The sequence below is a fragment of the Ictidomys tridecemlineatus genome, chromosome 3, assembly GCF_052094955.1.
Source record: "Ictidomys tridecemlineatus isolate mIctTri1 chromosome 3, mIctTri1.hap1, whole genome shotgun sequence".
Classification (NCBI taxonomy): domain Eukaryota; kingdom Metazoa; phylum Chordata; class Mammalia; order Rodentia; family Sciuridae; genus Ictidomys; species Ictidomys tridecemlineatus.
The window spans coordinates 60,286,713-60,305,646 of NC_135479.1; the positions used below are offsets into that span (position 1 = coordinate 60,286,713).

The 18,934-nt window shown below is 37.8% G+C and overlaps 1 protein-coding gene and 1 long non-coding RNA gene across 29 annotated transcripts in view; one reads left to right on the forward strand and one right to left on the reverse strand.

Moving 5' to 3' along the window:
- Window positions 1-18,934, forward strand: part of Ncor1 (nuclear receptor corepressor 1) — a 156,431-nt gene that overhangs the window by 131,074 nt on the left and 6,423 nt on the right. For 14 of the 28 annotated variants that reach the window (XM_078042927.1, XM_013365441.4, XM_013365445.4 and 11 more), the window contains 12 exons: window positions 401-550; window positions 848-985; window positions 2,837-3,002; window positions 3,229-3,722; window positions 6,361-6,489; window positions 6,940-7,097; window positions 8,140-8,363; window positions 11,194-11,340; window positions 13,780-13,922; window positions 14,779-14,832; window positions 17,875-17,928; window positions 18,398-18,619. In XM_078042927.1, coding sequence (XP_077899053.1) covers window positions 401-550; window positions 848-985; window positions 2,837-3,002; window positions 3,229-3,722; window positions 6,361-6,489; window positions 6,940-7,097; window positions 8,140-8,363; window positions 11,194-11,340; window positions 13,780-13,922; window positions 14,779-14,832; window positions 17,875-17,928; window positions 18,398-18,619 — 2,079 coding nt within the window. The remainder of the gene's footprint in view (window positions 1-400; window positions 551-847; window positions 986-2,836; window positions 3,003-3,228; window positions 3,723-6,360; window positions 6,490-6,939; window positions 7,098-8,139; window positions 8,364-11,193; window positions 11,341-13,779; window positions 13,923-14,778; window positions 14,833-17,874; window positions 17,929-18,397; window positions 18,620-18,934) is intronic. The other 14 variants (XM_005340816.5, XM_021720566.3, XM_078042928.1 and 11 more) reach the window with 5 other exon arrangements.
- LOC144376185 (uncharacterized) lies at window positions 9,480-13,947 on the reverse strand. The gene is made up of 2 exons (XR_013436378.1): window positions 13,818-13,947; window positions 9,480-11,012 (listed from the first exon to the last, which is right to left on the reverse strand). It is a non-coding gene; the product is annotated as an uncharacterized LOC144376185 (long non-coding RNA).

Sequence of the window (18,934 nt, forward strand, 5' to 3'; positions counted from 1 at the left end):
ATGAATGATGGAAAGAAAGAAATGAAGGCTATATCCTTTTGTATTTTAAGGGCTATAGACTAGCCCTTAAAAGTGAACATAGTAATGTATCAAGATGAGGTGTTTTGGTGAAAACTGAAATAACCAAAATCATTTTGCTAGATGTTTGGAATCCACATTTTACTAGTTTGCTGTCTCTTTTTAATTTGAATATCCCTTAAGATTATTGTTGTGTACTATTTAATATCCTTCTCTAGATTTAAAGAAGATTAAACGGTAATGATGATCCTAAAACCTTTTTATTTATGCTACATACAAATTATCATTGAATTATAGAAATAGACAAAATCCAAAAGCCATGTATAGTTATATCTATCTTCAGAATAAATGTTTACAAAAATTGTGTTTGTCTTTTGGATAGGAATCATTGACCTGACCAATATGCCTCCAACGATATTAGTGCCTCATCCAGGGGGAACAAGCACTCCTCCCATGGACAGAATCACTTATATTCCTGGTACACAGATTACTTTCCCTCCCAGGCCATACAATTCTGCTTCTATGTCTCCAGGTAAGATGCGGCAGTCATATACTTCTCCAGTAGGACCAATGTGCTTGAGTTTTATAACATAACCTTTTATTATTTGGGCAGTTTTTCCCCCATTTGGTTTGTTCTTTTCATTTAATAATAGTTCTTATTTGCCATCTGTTACTAGATATCCTAGAAATGCTCTAAAAGCTTATGTTAACAATCTTTCTACATTCCTATTTTGGAGCTTTTTGAAAAAATTTAATTATAAATTTCAAAAATTGTTCCTGATTAGGTTGACATTTTTGTCTTTAAGTTGCAGATTCATATGTTTTGCAGGACACCCAACACATCTTGCAGCAGCAGCAAGTGCAGAGAGGGAGCGGGAGAGGGAAAGGGAACGGGAGAAGGAGAGGGAGCGTGAACGGGAGCGGGAGCGGATTACTGCAGCTTCCTCTGACCTCTACTTGCGACCAGGTCAGTGAAAGGCTCCTCCCTCCTAGGGACAAGTCTGGGTGATCTAGAGTTGTGGTGTGTTGTGCTTAGAGCTCCGAGAGGCAAGTAAGAATTTGAAGGTGAAAAGTCATTACAGGGCTCAAGTGAAATGCAGATGAAAGTCCTCTAAAGGTTGGGATGGGGGAAAGATGAATTTGACACAGAAAAAATGAACTTTCCATGGCAAAGGTATCACTTTGATTGGCTCAAGCAGCTGCTCTCAGATGGGCCTGAAAATATTAGACACAGAGCTCTTAAAGCAAAAAGAGCAGCCCAAGCAAAGATATAGGAAGCTGTAACTATACCCTAGTTTAAATGGGGAATGAAAAATACATTTAGAAGTTGTGTCATGCTCTGAATGAGGGATTGCCAAACTACAGCTTGTGGGCCAAATTGAATTACAATGAATTACATCTTAAATTACAATGAAAAGTGCTGCCATTCTGTTCAAAAAGGAGGTGACACGATCAGAAGAACACTTACAAGAGAGTGGCATGAGATGAATTAGAACCCTGAAAGTCCATAGTTGCATGGACTGGTGCCAGGAGGCCAGAGAAATTGTCAGTAGTTCACATGCCTCATGGCCTGAAATATCCTAACATTAGGGAATGACCAAGAAAGAACTCCTGAGAAGAATATGAAAGTAGAATCAAAATGTCTTAACAATAACTGGATATGGGAAGTGGGGACAAGATGAGAAGCAACTTTAGTCTGCAGTTAAGACAGAGCATGTAAGCCAGCAGCACAGTGGTGCATGCCTGTTATTCCAGCAACTTGGGAGGATGAGGCAGAAGGATCACTACTTCAAGGCCAGCCTCAGCAACTTACCAAGGCTCTGTCTTAAAAAGTAAAAAAAAAAAAAAAAAATACAGCTCAGTAGTGGAGTACTTTCCTAGCATGCATGAGGCCCTGGGTTCAATGCCTAGTACCACAGATCAAACAAACAAAAAACCCTAATAAAACAAATGGAACACAATTAGTAAAAGCAAAGAAAGAATGATTTTTATTTTAGACATACTGTATTCAACACATACTCGGAGTATCTGTTCTTATCCATGATATACTTGTCTAAATCAGATCATTGACCCTATCTGTATTGTCCAGTATTATATGTGACCTAGCACACAGAAGAAAAAAAAGAGCTTGGAGATGCTAACAGATCTGTAAGAATTGAAACTGTGGCTTGAGTGAGACTTCCAGGTTCAAGTGTAAAAACAAATAGGTCAGTCTTTTTTAGATGTTTCTGGATGTGCTGATATAGGTAGAGAGAATAGGAAGCAGAGACATAGTTAGAGAGGTGGGTACAGAGCTGAAGGCACAGTGGCAAGAAGGTGTCACAATCATGTTTTCATGGGGGACAGAGCCTTTGAAGTCAATGTAGTTGGCAATATGTGGAAGAAATCCCAAAGCTAGTCATCGTATTTGATGCTGTCATATTATTCCTGAGAAATTATCTTAAACACTTCAGTGGTTGCAAAGCCTGAGCACATTTAGATGTGACCCATTATCTGTATCCAATCAAAACAGTTTGAGAGATGAACCTGTCTGGTTTATATTAATGCTTCATGCATTTGGTGCTATTTCTATTTCTCTCTAGAGTTAAAGAATGAAACTAGTCACAAAAATGGAAATGACAGTAAATCATAAACTGATGTTTTGTTTCAAGCAACTTGTAGGCTTTATTGAGAAAGGCCAGAAAGTAGAATATCACATTTCTTATCTCATGTTCCTTTTCTATTTAGTAATATTAGGAAATTAACAATCCATTAATGTTACTACCTATTAACACTAGCTTCTTCCTAATATCATCTTCCTTTTTTTTTGCCCCTGCAGGCTCAGAACAGCCTGGCAGACCTGGTAGTCATGGATATGTTCGCTCCCCATCCCCTTCAGTAAGAACTCAGGAGCCCATGTTGCAGCAAAGACCCAGTGTTTTCCAGGGAACCAATGGAACCAGTGTAATCACACCTTTGGATCCAACTGCTCAGCTACGAATCATGTCAGTCTCTTGTATGCATTTTGACTAAAAGAATACTATATTCTCTTACATATTGTGACTGTAATAGTTAATAGTCAAGATTTTCTAGCCACTAAACTTCTTATTCCTTCTTTTGGTGGGGGGCGGGATTTGCCATTTGTCCATCTTCGCATCTCACACACACACATACACATACCCCAGTAAATGGTCTTCTCTTCATAGAGCTGTGATTTGGTTTTATTTACAGGCCACTGCCTGCTGGAGGCCCTTCAATAAGCCAAGGCCTGCCAGCCTCCCGCTACAACACTGCTGCGGATGCCCTGGCTGCTCTTGTGGATGCTGCAGCTTCTGCACCCCAGATGGATGTTTCCAAAACAAAAGAGAGTAAGCATGAAGCTGCCAGGTTAGAAGAAAATTTGAGAAGCAGGTCAGCAGCAGTTAGTGAACAGCAGCAGCTAGAGCAGAAAACCCTGGAGGTGGAGAAGAGATCTGTTCAGTGTCTGTACACTTCTTCAGCCTTTCCAAGTGGCAAGCCCCAGCCTCATGCTTCAGTAGTGTATTCTGAGGCTGGGAAAGATAAAGGGCCTCCTCCAAAATCCAGATATGAGGAAGAGCTAAGAACCCGAGGGAAGACTACCATTACTGCAGCTAACTTCATAGACGTGATCATCACCCGGCAAATTGCCTCGGACAAGGATGCAAGGGAACGTGGCTCTCAAAGTTCAGACTCTTCTAGTAGCTGTATGTATCTCAACCTGAGTTTCACAATGTGATATCTGAGTAAAGAATTACTTTATTCTTTAGGTAAAGCAGAACTATATGGCATAAAAGAATCCTAATGCTTGATGATAAATGTAAGAGAAAAGATTTTGTGGATTAGAACAGCAAAATGTGTCTTCTAGTTTTATTATGATTTAAATATCCCTGTTTCCTAAGTATAAGCCTATCAGTGTATTTTTCAGGAGAAAACTTACCTTCAAAAGAACTAAAGTTGGGAATTGGATAGAAAGAGGGCAGAGCATATTAACATGTTCTTAAACAGTTTTTTTTTGTTTTTTTTTTTGTTTTTTACTGGATGTGGTGGTGCACACTTGTAATCCCAGCGACTTGGGAGGTGGAGGCAAGAGGATCACAAGTCCAAAGCCAGCCTCAGCAACTTAGCAAGACCCTGTCTCAAAATAAAAATAACTGGGAATGTTGCTCAGTGGTAAAGCACACCTCCTCAGTACCAAAAAAATAGGAAATAAAATAAAACACTGATACATATTTATATATTTGTTTTAAAGTTAAAGTGATTTGCATTTTGATCCAGTATGGTTTGTCACACTGATGTCTGCAAGAATTTACCAATCTACACTAAAATGCTAGAAAAGTTACTTTTTAAATTTTTACTTTTAACTGTTGCCTAAGTTCTATATGGAATTCCAGAAAAAACAAGCAGGTATTTAAACAAGCAGCTGCTAATAATTGAAGTAACTGAATCTTACAGTCTTTTCTATGTTATCTTCATTAAAGAAACTGTATTGGAGACAATGAAAAAAAATGAGTAGTATTGGAGATAATGAAAAAAAAAATTCTTGTGTAGCAGAATGCAATGTGAAGTTCTTTTTATCTCCAAATATCTCCTTGCCTACTTTAAAACTTGTGTCTAAATCTACCCCATTGATGAGGTTTTGAGAGAGAAAGACACATCTTGATAGTGTATTATATAGAAGAAAGACTTCCTTTTAACCGGGGATTAGGAAAATCTACAACATAGGTTTTCAACATGCAGAAAATTGCTAGCCCAAGGAAGAGAGGTAGTTGTATGAATGGGTATTTTGGAGGGGAATCATTAATACACATGGTAATACCTACCACCCCCAGGCTTCTGGACCAGGATAGTATAATCTCTAGGGTGCATAATCACTGGACTAAACAAACACTTCTATTTGCATCACAAAACATACCTTGCTCTAGGAGTTTGATTTTCAACAAAATCAAAATTTTGATTTTTTTTCTATTTTTTCTGAAAATGGAAAAAATCCTGGTTCATTCATATTTCTGGGTAGTTTATCTTAATTTTATCACTGAGCACTGACTTGCTTGAAGTTCAAGTCTAGTGACAGTCACTTGGTCTGGTTTTCAGTTTGACTCTTGAGAGCCTTCCTCACCCTGGAATGAAGCATATTTCCCTCATTTTTGCCCCTAAGTCTTCAAAAGCAGAGTGAACAAGGTTCAGAAGTAGACTTTCTGTTGACAGAATACTGTTAGTATTCAATGGATGTAGGATGTTGGTTTGTAACGGTGGATATGGAGATTGCAAATTAGTATAAATTTAGAATGTAGTGGTTTATTTTAGTTCCTCAATGATAATTTTCATGCTATTTATTAGGTTTCTCTTTTCCTGAACCTGAAAAATTTTAATTTCCATGACCTACCTGGTTGGAGGTAGTTCAACTAAGAACTGGAGGAGCAGGAGGTGGTCAAGTCACAGAATTCAATACCACCATGTCCAGCTAGGGTTATAATACCCTTTTTTCAGACTTGAGAAAGTCCTAATATTGCCTGTAGGTGTTAAAGACACTCTAAAGTTAGAAGATTCCTAATCAGGAAGTTATATCTGCCAGTCTCAGATTGCTGAGTTCTGAGGCCATGGTAGGACTGTGAAAAGCTACCTGTCCATCTTCGAATAGCCCTTGTTTTCTTTGGAATTGCATCCTAGAGGACGCAGTTCTTTTATGTGGGCATCCTCAAGAGTTGATTGGCATCCTTCCTTTCTGTGATTCAATTCCCTTCAGATATTCCCTACTATTCCTGTTTATTTTTACATAACATGGTGATAAAAAATTATTTGGAGTAATTTTTGTCAACAGTACTCCAGTCATTTGAGAAAATCATTGTATAATGTTAGGTAATCCATAGTTTTAAAAACCATTATGGTAATGAAGTAGCTTTATAGCCTCAAACCTTTTTGAGCAACAGATTGTCCCATGAAGTGGAATTGTTGGTATCAATTAACTGATGAGATCTACTCTCTTAATTATTTATTAATTTCCTCTGATGAGAGTTTCCCTGGTGATTTCTTTGTCAGTTCCCAGGAGATATCACAAGTCTGTTTTCTGTTCTGTCCCATCTCACTGTTTACTGTGGGCTTTTTAAAAAGACCTTATAGAGTCCCACACATTCAGAAAACCCTATGCCTTAACAGAGATTAGGAACATCGAGGCACCTTTGGTACAGTCCATAGGGTTGGATAAGTTTTACCATCAACCAGGAATTGCCATTGGACATCTCTGGGCACAGGGGGGAAAAATTAAAATATGCAAATAGGTATGAAGAACTTGGACTTTTGAAACTTTTCAGGCATTCATTTTAAAATAAGATTCTTTTCTTAAAGTATCTTCTCACAGATATGAAACACCTAGTGATGCTATAGAAGTCATAAGTCCTGCCAGCTCACCTGCACCACCCCAGGAAAAACTGCAGGCCTATCAACCAGAGATTGTTAAGGCAAATCAAACAGAAAGTAAGTCTTATTTTAGCCACCATTGACATGTTATCATATCTGCATTTAATCATTTGCTTCAAAATTATCTGTCTCTATGCTATGCTAAGAAATAACTTGTTTTGTTTGTTTCAGGGTCATCTTATATGAGTCTGCTTTTAAAAAGTTTTAAGACTGCACTAAGGAAAAGCAACTTTAAAGCTATTGCTAATTGCTCTTTTGTTTATAGTTTAATGGTATAGAAAATAGTTTATTTGTTTGCCCACTTAAACATTCACATTTTATTCTACAAGTCCTCAGACTTCTATTGGTAAATAAATATTTTTTGCATCAAAATTAAGATACATAAATTCTGTGCTTAAAGTTCTGTCATATCCTTTTCGTGTACTCTTTGGAATTATGTTTAATCTTTGATAATGAGTAAAAAACAGGGGCATCCCTGGAGTAAGACATGTATGTGTTCTGTATTAGCCGATCCCACCAGACAGTATGAAGGACCACTGCATCACTATCGACCCCAGCAGGAATCACCATCTCCACAACAGCAGCTGCCTCCTTCTTCACAAGGAGAGGGGATGGGCCAAGTGCCTAGGACCCATCGGCTAATCACACTTGCTGATCACATCTGTGTAAGTTTTTCATTATTCTTACTATTTTTTTTGTTTGTTTCTCTTTACAGTTTTTTTTTTTTTCCTTTTAATGGTATTGGTGATTGACCCCTAGGGTCAATCTTTTTATTTTGAGATAAGGTCTCAGTAAATTGCCCCACCTGACCTGAACTTGTGATCCTTCAGTAGCTGAGGTTACAAGCAGACAGCACCTCACCCAGCCTTAATCCATTTTTCTTTGGAGTGTTAAGAATATTAGCACACTGGGGCTGGGGGTGTGGCTCAATTGCAGAGTGCTTGCCTAGCATGCATGAGGCACTGGGTTCAGTCTTCACCACATAAATGTAAAAATAAAGATTTGTATCCACCTAAAACTAAAAAATAAAAAAATATATACATGTTACAACATTTAAAAAACATTTGTTTTTCTCAATGGTAGAGCAGTTGCCTAGATTGTGCAAGGAACTGGGTTTGTTTCTTGGCACCTCAAAAGAAAAATAGACTTCAATGTGAAGAGACTATTTTCTTTAGTAAGGTCTGCCACACTCCAGGCTCCTTTTTTTTTTTTTTTTTTTGGTGATGCTGAAGACTGAACCTAGGGCCTTATATATGCTAGCCAAGCACTGTACCACTAAGCTACACCCCCATCCCTAATCCCCCAAATTTCTTAAATAGTAAGCTCTTTACCACCAATCTGTACCCCCAGCCCTGACATTTCTTTCTCTTATGTATTTTATTTTAATGTTTTATTTTTAATAATTCTGAGTATCAAACTCAGAGCCCTGTGCATAGAAAATTGCTCCAGGCCATAGACAAAACATGATCAGTCAAGTGCTCTACCTTTCAGCTATATCCCCAATACAAAGCAACCATTTTTCTTTCTTTCTTTCTTTTTCTGCAATTCTGTAGATCAGACCTAGACCTTGTTTACCAATGAATTAAACCTGTGATTAAGGCATATGTCACTATGCCAGGCTTGTTAGACTCTTATGCTGTCTTTTTTTTTTCTGAGGGGGAGGGTACTTAATGAGTTTAATCACTTCCTCCTTTTTCTTGTTCACAGCAAATTATCACACAAGATTTTGCTAGAAATCAAGTTTCCTCACAGCCTCCCCAGCAGCCTCCAACTTCTACATTCCAGAATTCACCATCTGCTTTGGCGGCTACAACTGTGAGGACTAAAACCTCAAGTCGCTATAGCCCAGAATCCCAGTCTCAATCTGTCCTTCATCAAAGACCAGGCTCTAGAGTCTCTCCAGAAAATCTTGTGGACAAATCCCGGGGAAGGTAAATTGCAAACCATATGTAAATTTTCTAGCAGTAAAACACTTTGAATATATCTAAAAGATAGGGTACTTATTTCTCACATCAAAAGTTCATTTGCCTTTGTTTCCTGGAAAGTATAAATTGGGATTTTTTTCCTCCATATATTATTCTTGGAATCTCTACCGTCTGGGCATTTGATGTTCTATTATTTGCTGGTTATGAAAAAGTTTAGTTTTTTTTTAATATTTGATTTTTAGTTGTAGATGGACACAACAACATATTTTATTTTTATGTGATGCCAAGGATCGAACCCAGTGCCTCATATGCACTAGGCAAGTGCTCTACTGCTAAACCACAACCCAGCCTGAAAAAGTAAAGTTTATTAGTCATTTAGGGATACTTAAGTGCTCCTTCTAAATCATCTGTCAAGCCTAGCATGTTGGCAGGCCTGTAATCCCACCTACTGAGGAGCCAGGAATGAGGACAGCCTGAGCATGGAGTGAGACCCTAATCTGAAAACCAAAAAGAAAAAAAAAAATCTCTCAAACATCTCACTCTTTGTTTTCTGTTGGGGCAGCAGAAATAGATGCTTCAAAAGGTGATATTACAAATAGGAAAGTGGGGCCAATAGAGGCGAAGTGGGAGGAAGCATTTAATGTGACAGGACTATCTGGTAAAGAGTGTACTTTCTTACCTGATGTTCTGGGTCTGGATTTAAGAAAAAAGGAGGCAGTTTTTTTTTGTTCAAAATGATATACTACAAAGTAACATGTTTATAGCTAAATAGCACATAGGGAATTAATAAGAATTTAGAGAACAAGAATGAGATATTGGGCTGGGACTGTAGCTCAGCTGGCCTAGCACATGTGAGGGTTTGATCCTCAGCACGAACAAACAAATAAATAAAATGTATTATGTCCATCTACACTAAAAATGTTTTTTTAAAAAATGAAATATCAACAGAGCAAAGAGTGGCAGATATGGGGAAGACACACAAGGCTGATGAACCATACCTGGGAATATGAAGACAAATCTGTAGCAGAGATGATTCTCTAGCCTGCCTGCCACCCCACAAAATTAGAAAGGACAGAAGGAAGTAAGAATAATGTGTTTAAGAAGCTGAAGAGTCTTTTAAAAAAAAAAAAAAAAAAAAGCTTTTATTACAGAATTTTCAAACATATACAAAAAGTAAGAACAGTATTATACATCTCCATACTCCTATCACCCAGATTTTATAATCCTCAGTAAATACCCAGTTTCATTTCATTTTTATCCTCCCTTTTCCCACCCTGGTACTGATCGAACCCAGTGGCACTTACCCTTTGAGCCACATCCTCAGCCCTTTTTATATTTTATTTAGAGACAAGGTCTCACTGAGTTGCTTAGGGCTTTGCTAAGTTGCTGAGGCTAAATTTGAACTCAGGAACCCACTGCCTCAGCCGCGCAAGCCACTGGGATTACAGGTATGTGCAACTGCACAGGCTTTTCTGGATTTTTTTTTTTTTTGTCAATTTTCAGTGGATCTTTATTTTTAGTTATTTATATGTGGTGCTGAGAATCAAACCCAGTGCCTCACACGTGCTAGGCAAGCCTCTACCACTGAGCTACAACCCCCACCCTACTGAATTATTTTGAAGCAAGTCAATCAAGTAAAAAAGCATGTTTAAACTGTTCTCACAATTTGTATTGTTGTTTTAACACCAATAACTGATTTTTAATCTGTAAGCAAAATAAAGAAAAAATTATATGTAGTTCTAGCATAGAATATAAATGCTGTAAATCAAATAAATACAGCTGGTAGACATAGGAAAGAGAAGGGAAGTCACAGAAAAGAGGTAGAAGGATATACATGCTAATTTCTTCATTTTAAAAAAAGGTTGAAGTATGCTGCTTAAGGTTAAATAGACAAACATTAAAGACAAAGATTATAATAGCTAAAAACAAGAAAAAGGTAAGTCAAACTCTTTCATGGAAAATAGTTGATAAAAATAAAAAAGTAAAGGTGTATATTTTAGAGTTTGGGAGGTAAAGATCAAAGGAAGTAAATATTTCTAAAAAATCAGAACTAGATGAATTGATTATGAAAGGAAATGTTTAATAGTAATATGCAGATACTGAAAGTCACAAGTGGTGTTTAGTATGCATAGATCTCTATGTAAAAGACTTTTAAAAGACTCTAAACAAGCTGGGCGTGGCAGCACACACCTGTGATCCCATCAGCTCTGGAGAATGAGGCAGCAATATCTCAAGTTCAAAGCCAGCCTCAGCAATAGCAAAGCACTAAGCAACTCAGTAAGACCCTGTCTCTAAATAAGATAGGACTGTAGATGCTCAGTGGTTGAGTGCCCCTGAGTTCAATGCCCAGTACAAAAAAAATGGTATTCAGAGGAAAAATATTAAATTGCAGAGAAAGTCTCACACCATTAACTATAGTGTGGGTTCACTGGTCAAAACTCTTAGGTTTCAGTTTAGTCCTTAATGAGATAAGTTATGACCAAAATAAACAGTAATACCCTTAAGGGCACAATTGAACTAACTGGCCAAAGAGCAGGTTGGAGTCTGATGTTGAAGTACATGCAGAGCCTCAGGATGGAGCTGCTGCTGCTGGTGCTGCTGATGCTGATGCTGCTTCCGCTGTTGCTGTCCTGTGGTACTAACTGGATATGACTCCTGAGTCCGTGGAGAAAAAGGCATTTTCAGTAATTAGATATATAGCAAATACTCATAACAACTGTTTTCTAATAGAAATCAGCAATCTTTACTTCTCCAGTATGAAGTCATGAGTTAACAGTTTCTGTTTAGAATGATCAGTCAATATGTAGAGGGCAATCTAACCTTTTATATGTTACAGCAGCAGACCTGGGAAATCTCCAGAGAGGAGTCATGTCCCTTCAGAGCCCTACGAGCCCATCTCCCCACCCCAGGTTCCAGTTGTGCATGAGAAACAGGACAACATGTTGCTGTTATCTCAGAGGGGCTCAGAGCCTACAGAGCAGAGGTGAGTGCACTTCCCAACCACAGCTCCTCTGCAGGGATCAGGCTTAGTGCCTTTTTGAACTTTGATCACTTAAGTCTGTTTTCCCAGGGAGCTAATGCTAGTGGATTATAGCAAAAATATCATCATTTAAATAGATTGAAAAAAATGTTTATTACTCTTAAAATTAAATCCTCATATTCCTTTAAAAAAAATTGTGGTGGGGGAGGTGGTTCCTGATTCACCAATATTACAATTTAGTCAATATTACCATTACATTACTGTGTACAAAGCATTGCAAACTATATACAGATCAAACTGCTTTACATATTTTATCTTTTCTAATCCTAACTCCAACCCTCTGAATGATGAGATGTCTTTGATTTGGCCCATTCCAGCCCCTCTTCATACTTTACCAGAGTGATCTGTCTAAAACTCACATACAGTAAAATGCTATATGGCTAGCATGGCATTTGAGTTCCCTCAGGACCTAGTTTACACAGCTTTACACTGAATTCTTTTTCATCTATACTCATGCTGTTTCCTTGGTGTGTAACACCCTCCTTGATGCTGAAAGGTAAATCCATGATTTACCTCTGGTCAGACTGATAAGAAGAGGAAAGTGCAGTTTTAAACCAAAGTCTAACTCCTAAGTGTATTTCTATTGCATATACTCACAGGCAACAAACAAAATTGGTGCCTTCAATTGAAATGAAGAAAATTTATTTTTGGAGAGGGAATTATATTAAATTTAATTATATATTTACATGTTTAAGACAGGGACCATGTTTTAACTCCTTTGAAGATATAAGTTTTCTTGTGTTTGCATGATGAATGAATCTATAGGACCAGATGAGGTTACCAACAGCTTTCCTTCTATACACTCTGTTATCATCTCTGGCCCCTAGCTAGATCATTGATGGCCTAGGACTATTAGAGAGACTTGATTTCTAAAGTGTATTAGTTCACTGGTAGCTTCCTATACTATGAAACCCTTCCATTAAACTCAGCTGGGACTGAAATGACTGTTAAAAAAAAAAATGGACAGTTTTGTTTTTACTGTATAGCTAGTCTATTCAAATCCAACTGATGACTGCTTAAGTAAGAATTCTTGCTATTTTATAGGCAGGTGTGCTATTAGTTATAATTTCAGTAGTAATTCTAGGACTGGTAATGTAGCTCAGTTGGTGGAGTGCTTGCTTTCCATGCATGAAGCCCTGGGTTCAATCCCCAGCACCACAAAAAAAAAAAAAAAAAAGTAATTCTGTGGCTTAGAGGTAGAGTGCTCGCCTAGCATGCATGCAGCACTGGGTTCAATCCTCTGCACCACATAAAAACATAAAGATATTGTGTCCACCTATGACGAAAAAATTAATATTTTAAAAATATATAAATAGATAATAAAATGATAAAGTAATTCTGCTGGACATAGTGCTGCACACCTATAATCCAGCAATTTAATGAGACCCTATTTCAAAATTTAAAAAAAAAAAAAACTGGGAATATAGCTCAGTGGTAGAACACTTGTCTAGTATGAAGAAGGCCCTGGATTTACTCTCCAGTACTGAAAACTGCCCCCCTCAAAAAAAAGTATCTCTATAAGCTAGTAAATAGCTCCCCAATTTATATGGTAATCATAAATAGTTCATGCCATTAAACAGAAAGCACCATAATAAGCTGTTTCTCCCAGGCACAGTGGCACACTCAGTAGACTCAGGCAGGAAGATTCCAAGTTCAAAATTGGGGGTCTGCTGTCTGTAAAAAATTTTAAAAGGGCTGGGGATGTGGCAGTGGTTAAGTGCATGTGGGTCTGATCCCTAGTACCCCTTAACTACCATCATAACGAAAGTATTCGAAATTTTCCTGCTAATATTCATTTGCTACATGTTGATTTCTTAAAGAGTGCCTACTTTGGATTTATCTATTTTAATCCCAATTTTACAGTTTCATCTTTGAGAGCTCAAGTATTCTATTATGCCCTTAACCCATTTTATCTTATCATTCCAACTGTGGAACATCTATGAAAAGTAATATATTCTTATAAGTTATATACTCACATTACTTTAAACATTACCTAACATTATATAACTAGATTATGATTTTCCAACCTATTTTAATGCAGCTGTGTCATTTTTGTTGAAATATTTTCAAAATTGAAATCTTGGCACTTACTGGGTTACATGGTATACTGACTGGCTTTAATTTTTTTTTTTTTTTTTTTGGTAGACAGATACAATACCTTTTATTTATTTATTTTTAAGTAGTGCTGAGGATCGAACCCAGTGCCTCATACTTGCTAGGCAAGCACTTTACCACTGAGCCTCAGCCCCTGGTCACATAGTTTCTTAACGACAAATATAAGCTGTAGTTTTCCCAGTACTCTATGACCATCACTATTATTAATAGGAATGTCCCCAGGTTAGGAGTATATGATTATAATAAACTGAACTGTGTTCCTAACAGAAATGATTCCCGCTCACCAGGGAGTATAAGCTACTTGCCTTCATTCTTCACCAAGCTTGAAAATACATCACCCATGGTTAAATCAAAGAAGCAGGAGATTTTTCGTAAGTTGAACTCTTCTGGTGGAGGTGACTCTGATATGGGTAAGTGGGATTTCTTTCATTAACCCTGAATAAAACATGCATTAGTATTGGTATTGCCAACATTGCCTCTTCTGTAACCCTTAAGTTTGAAGGCATCTGATCCTCAACACCTCCAACATATTTAATCCTAAATTCGTCCCCAAATATCTGCCAGTTCACAAGAGTTCCTACTTTAGCAGGAACCTGCTCCTTTCTGAAATTGCCCATTTTCTCTGGGAACTAATGCTATGTCTGGGATACTTTTATGTGGGTTTGGACAGTTGTGGGGGTTTGTTTTTAAGTCACTGATTTTAGTTTTTTCTTTTTGGGCCATCTCCATACACCATGTCTTCAGATAGGTAAAGACTATCTGAAGTCATGTCCTTTGTGAGTCTGTAAATATTCCTAGTTTCATTGATTGTTTTTCACATCCTTGTTCTGAGTAACCCTGCTATCTCAGTTGCTCTCCACAAAATAGTGTGATTAGATCTAGAGTAAATTCATTGTTATTAAGGTAGCCTAAGATCTTATCACCATTTTTGTTGGCAGTCTAAACACTGAAGTTATAAATACACAAAGTATGAATATAGGTTTCAAGTTCTCTTAGTGGGCTACTTTTAAATCACACCTTTCCCCTTCTCAAGGCAATCTATGCTTGCTCCCTTCCAGCTACTTTCTCTATCCCACCAGGGTCTCTCTGGACATTCAGCATTTATATGCAACTCTGGTAGACTTACCGTATAACATCATCAATAATAATTGTAACGAAGGGAGACTAGTAATGTGTGCTAGGCACTATTCTACATATGTATGTATATATGAATTCAGTTAATCCTCACAAACCCACATGCTACATATAATTATCTCCATTTTGTAGATGAGAAAACTGAGACTCAGAGAGGTTTAATAACGGGCGCAGGTTACATAACTAGTAAGTAATGGGGCTGTGGTTTTAAACTCAGGCATTCCAACTCCAGAGTCTATGCTTCCAGTGATGTACTAACAGGCTTCTAACAGTTCTATACTCACAGCATCCTTAGCCAGATTGTGGTTAAATATCCAATGAAACTCTATGGCAGAACTTTCCTTTGGGCTGATGTGCATGCATTCATCAGAACCCTCCTGCACTTGGTCACGCAGCACGCTCACTTGTACTATCACCCAGTCTTACTTATCCGTCATTTCCATCCTGTGGTAGAATCTGTATAGACCTCCGTTTGCTCTGTTTCTGCCATCTACCATCTACCGGTCTCCTGACACTGCCAAAAGAAAGGAAACTGTTGGCTCTGAACTGTGAACTGCCAGGTGTATGTGTGTTTGGATCTGTCTCACTTTGTGATTAACCGTTGAATGTCAAAGAGAAAAAAGGATGAGCCCAATATCACTTCCATGTGAATTTATCCTGGCTTTTAATTATTAGATTCTTTTTTTTTTTAATGGCAACAAATCATCTCAAAGATAATGCCAACCAGAACTACTGTCAGCCCTATAGGTACCATATCCCCCTTTTAATATTATCATTACAGTTTTCTATCTCAAAGCTTCAATAGTCTCATCTGTTATTTATAGCTTCTCAAATGTCACCAACTACCTTCATGTTGAAATCCTGTCAGAATTCAAAGATTAACCTGTCAAAGCATGGAGATGTAGATCTCAGAGCAGCCAGTTGGGAACTGTTCCACCTTGGTATGGTCTGCACTTGACCCTGTAGTCTTTGTCTTGCCCCCTAAGTGGGAAACAAATTCCTGATGGAGAAATACAACTTGGAGTGAAGAAGCCTACTTTTGTTCTCTTAGTGTTTTGCATTGTCCTTGACAGCAGCCCTCACTCACCAATTGTACAAATGTTTATTGAGCAGAGTTTTGTGTTAACTGATGGTCTCTATTCTAAATGAGTGATGAAACAAGTATCCAACTTTAACAGGAAATAAAGAGTATTAATGTCTTAAGGCAAATATTAATAAAATTGCTCTAGAGTCTAGGATATTTTTGAATGCAAACCTTGACTGTGGAAAGGGGAATTCACAGTGGGCTCCAGGCCCTAGAGCACTATTCAGTTCTCATTGGGAATTGAACTGCCATCAGCAACCAGGAGAGCTTTGCTCTGTCTCAATTCCTTTTTTTCCTATGAAAGACAGCAATGACTTCATTCTTTAAAAACCTTAGTGCTTTAAAACTACCTTATTCTGAGCATGGTGACACACACAGTGTAACCCCAGGAACTCCGGAGACCGAGTCAGGGGAATCCCAAGTTCAAAGCCAGCCTTGGGCAACTTAGACTCTCAAAATAATAAGGGCTGGAGATAGAATTCGGTGATAGACCACCTTGGGTTCAGTTACCAGTATAGCAAACAGTCTCTTTGCAGCTTCTGACAGTGAGCCTTTTCCTTTCTCTGCTCTTTCCTTCTGTTCTCTTGTCTCTCAGATGCTACATTCTCCTGTTGTTTTGGGTAGTGATGGTTGTTTTTCTTCTTCTCTACTTCTTTGGACGTTTCTTCTGTCTTCTTGGAAGTTCAGTTTTGCTTTGTTAGTCCTTGAGATTGTTCAGGGCTCTTCTCATGCACTGATCTCTCTCATCCACTGTGAGGGTTTAAACTGTCAATTTCATCCCTAGGAAACTCCGGTTTTATCATCATATCTCTACTTACAGATCTTTGCAGATCTCATTTCTTCTTCAATATCTTACTCGCTCGCACTTTCTTGGCTTCCTCTGTTTGCCTTCCACACAGCTCTTAGATATCTACATTTCTTTCCCCTCCTGAGCAGTTGTCATATTCTCCTTTCTTTCCCCTCCTGAGCACTTATCATATTCTATCTTAAACAAGGGGTCCTTTTTTTCATTTTTACCAAGTTACCCAGGTGATTCTGATTTATGTGGCCTCAGAAAGTACCACACTGGGGCACATTCTAAGTAAATATATAGTATCATTGGTTGAACTTCATAAAGTTATTAGTTGACCATTTTTGATCAATAAGCAGGTAATTTTATTGTGATTCAGCCAACAATTCAATAAATATTTGGCATATGAATGAATAAGTTCTATTTCACAAATCCTGTGGTAACTATAAGGCTGTGTTATTAAGATTTAGTTTATTTACTGTGATACCTGGCCCAAAAGACGACCATTATCCGTAGCCACTGTCCTAGTTCCTCTTATCAGTGTCAAGTTTTTCCTGATCAGGAAAGTTACTTTCTAGGCACACTCTTCCATCTTCACTGATGGCTTTCATCCCTAGGTAAAAATCCATCCTCCTGTTACTTGTTTAGTCACCCACTTATTTCCTGCATTCTTTTTTCCTTTTAAAGTTCTCAACATCAAGTTCAAAGAAGTGGCAGAGACAGCATTTATGTCCCCATTTTGTACCCCTTCTCCTTCTGGCACAAAATTATTTATAGATTTAAACTGTGCAGTTATAAATTGCAGTTAGCAGAAATGAAAGAATCAACAAAAGAATCTTTTGTCTGATCCAGGGAATGTCCTGAGAATGTTTTCAGTTAGCCATGGTAGGAACTTAGTCAACTTCATACTCACTGAGGTGTGACCTTCCCCTTAATCTAATCTCAGGCTACCTCAAACCCATTGGTACTTTCAGGAGTCGACTTAAAAGTCCAAAATTCTTTGCTAGGAAGCCTGGATTCCTGTTCGGAGAAGGACTTTTCCCTATGTTTTTCTCCAGCAGTGCAAAGTTTCTTTCCCCTTTGTAAGTTATATTACCTCTATTTTGAGTTTCTTACCTCACCTGTTAATGTCCTGATTTCCTTGTTTTTCTTTTCTTTTTTTTTTTTTAACTATTTCATTTTGTATACGTATTAACAGATGAAAAATAAAGGTTGAGATCATGGAAAATAAAAAGGTTAATTTTATTGTAAGATTTGCTTTTTTGGTTTAGGTTTTTTTGTTGTTGTTGTTTGTTTGTTTTTTAAATCAGCATACATGATTGTCTCATCTCAGTTAAATGTTTTTTAAATACAGCAGCTGCTCAGCCAGGAACTGAGATCTTCAATCTGCCAGCAGTTACTACATCAGGTAAATACATTATTTACCAGTGTATTTACCAATATGAATTTGGTATAGTAGCAGTCAAGTCCAACAAATACACATTGAGTACTGACTGCGTGCCAGGAAACTGCTCCAGTGTGCAAAAATGAAATAAGAATTTATTTAAGGAGTCAGTAGAGTCAATACTTCCTGAAAAGATAAATGAGCAAAGAAATTCAAATCTGCTAAGTAACAGTGTAAACACTAGGAAGCTGACAAAAAGAAAACCTTTAAATGAAAAATACACCTGTGGGTGACTGATTCCCTGGAGTAATAAGATTCCTTAAAATATTTGCACATGGAGAAGGCTACTGTATGGAGCCCTCAGTGGTGTTCTAAGCAATTGCTGAGTGCTGTGCGAGTTGAATGGGCTGGAGGGCTGGTGTGATCTGTTCATTTCCCTGTGGCCCTGATCTGCCTCTCAGACAAGCAGAAATGGCTTGATTGTCTCTTCCAGGCTCAGTTAGCTCTAGAAGTCATTCTTTTGCTGATCCTGCCAGTAATCTTGGTCTAGAAGATATTATCAGGAAGGCTCTCATGGGAAGCTTTGATGACAAAGTTGAGGATCATGGAGTTGTCATGCCCCAACCTGTGGGAGTAGTGCCTGGTAGTGCCAGCACCTCAGTTGTGACCAGCAATGAGACCAGGAGAGATGAAGGAGACCCATCACCTCACTCTGGTAAAGTTTTCATTTTAGTGATCTGCTGCTGCCTTTCCCAAAGAACCAATTTATTTATTTTACCAGTTCTGGTGCATTACCAAGTAACTGCATTTATCTTTATGGGCTCAGTCACCTCTTTCTTTAACAGAGAAAAAGTCTTAAAAACATTTCATATGCCCAAATGATATAATAACCTAGAATGTCACCCTCCTGGCATCACAGTATTTTTGTTTTGTTTGTTTCAATTTGTTTTTAGTTGTAGATGTTCACAGTACCTTTATTTTTACGTGTTGTCAAGATAGAACCTAGGGCTGGGGATGTGGCTCAAGCTGT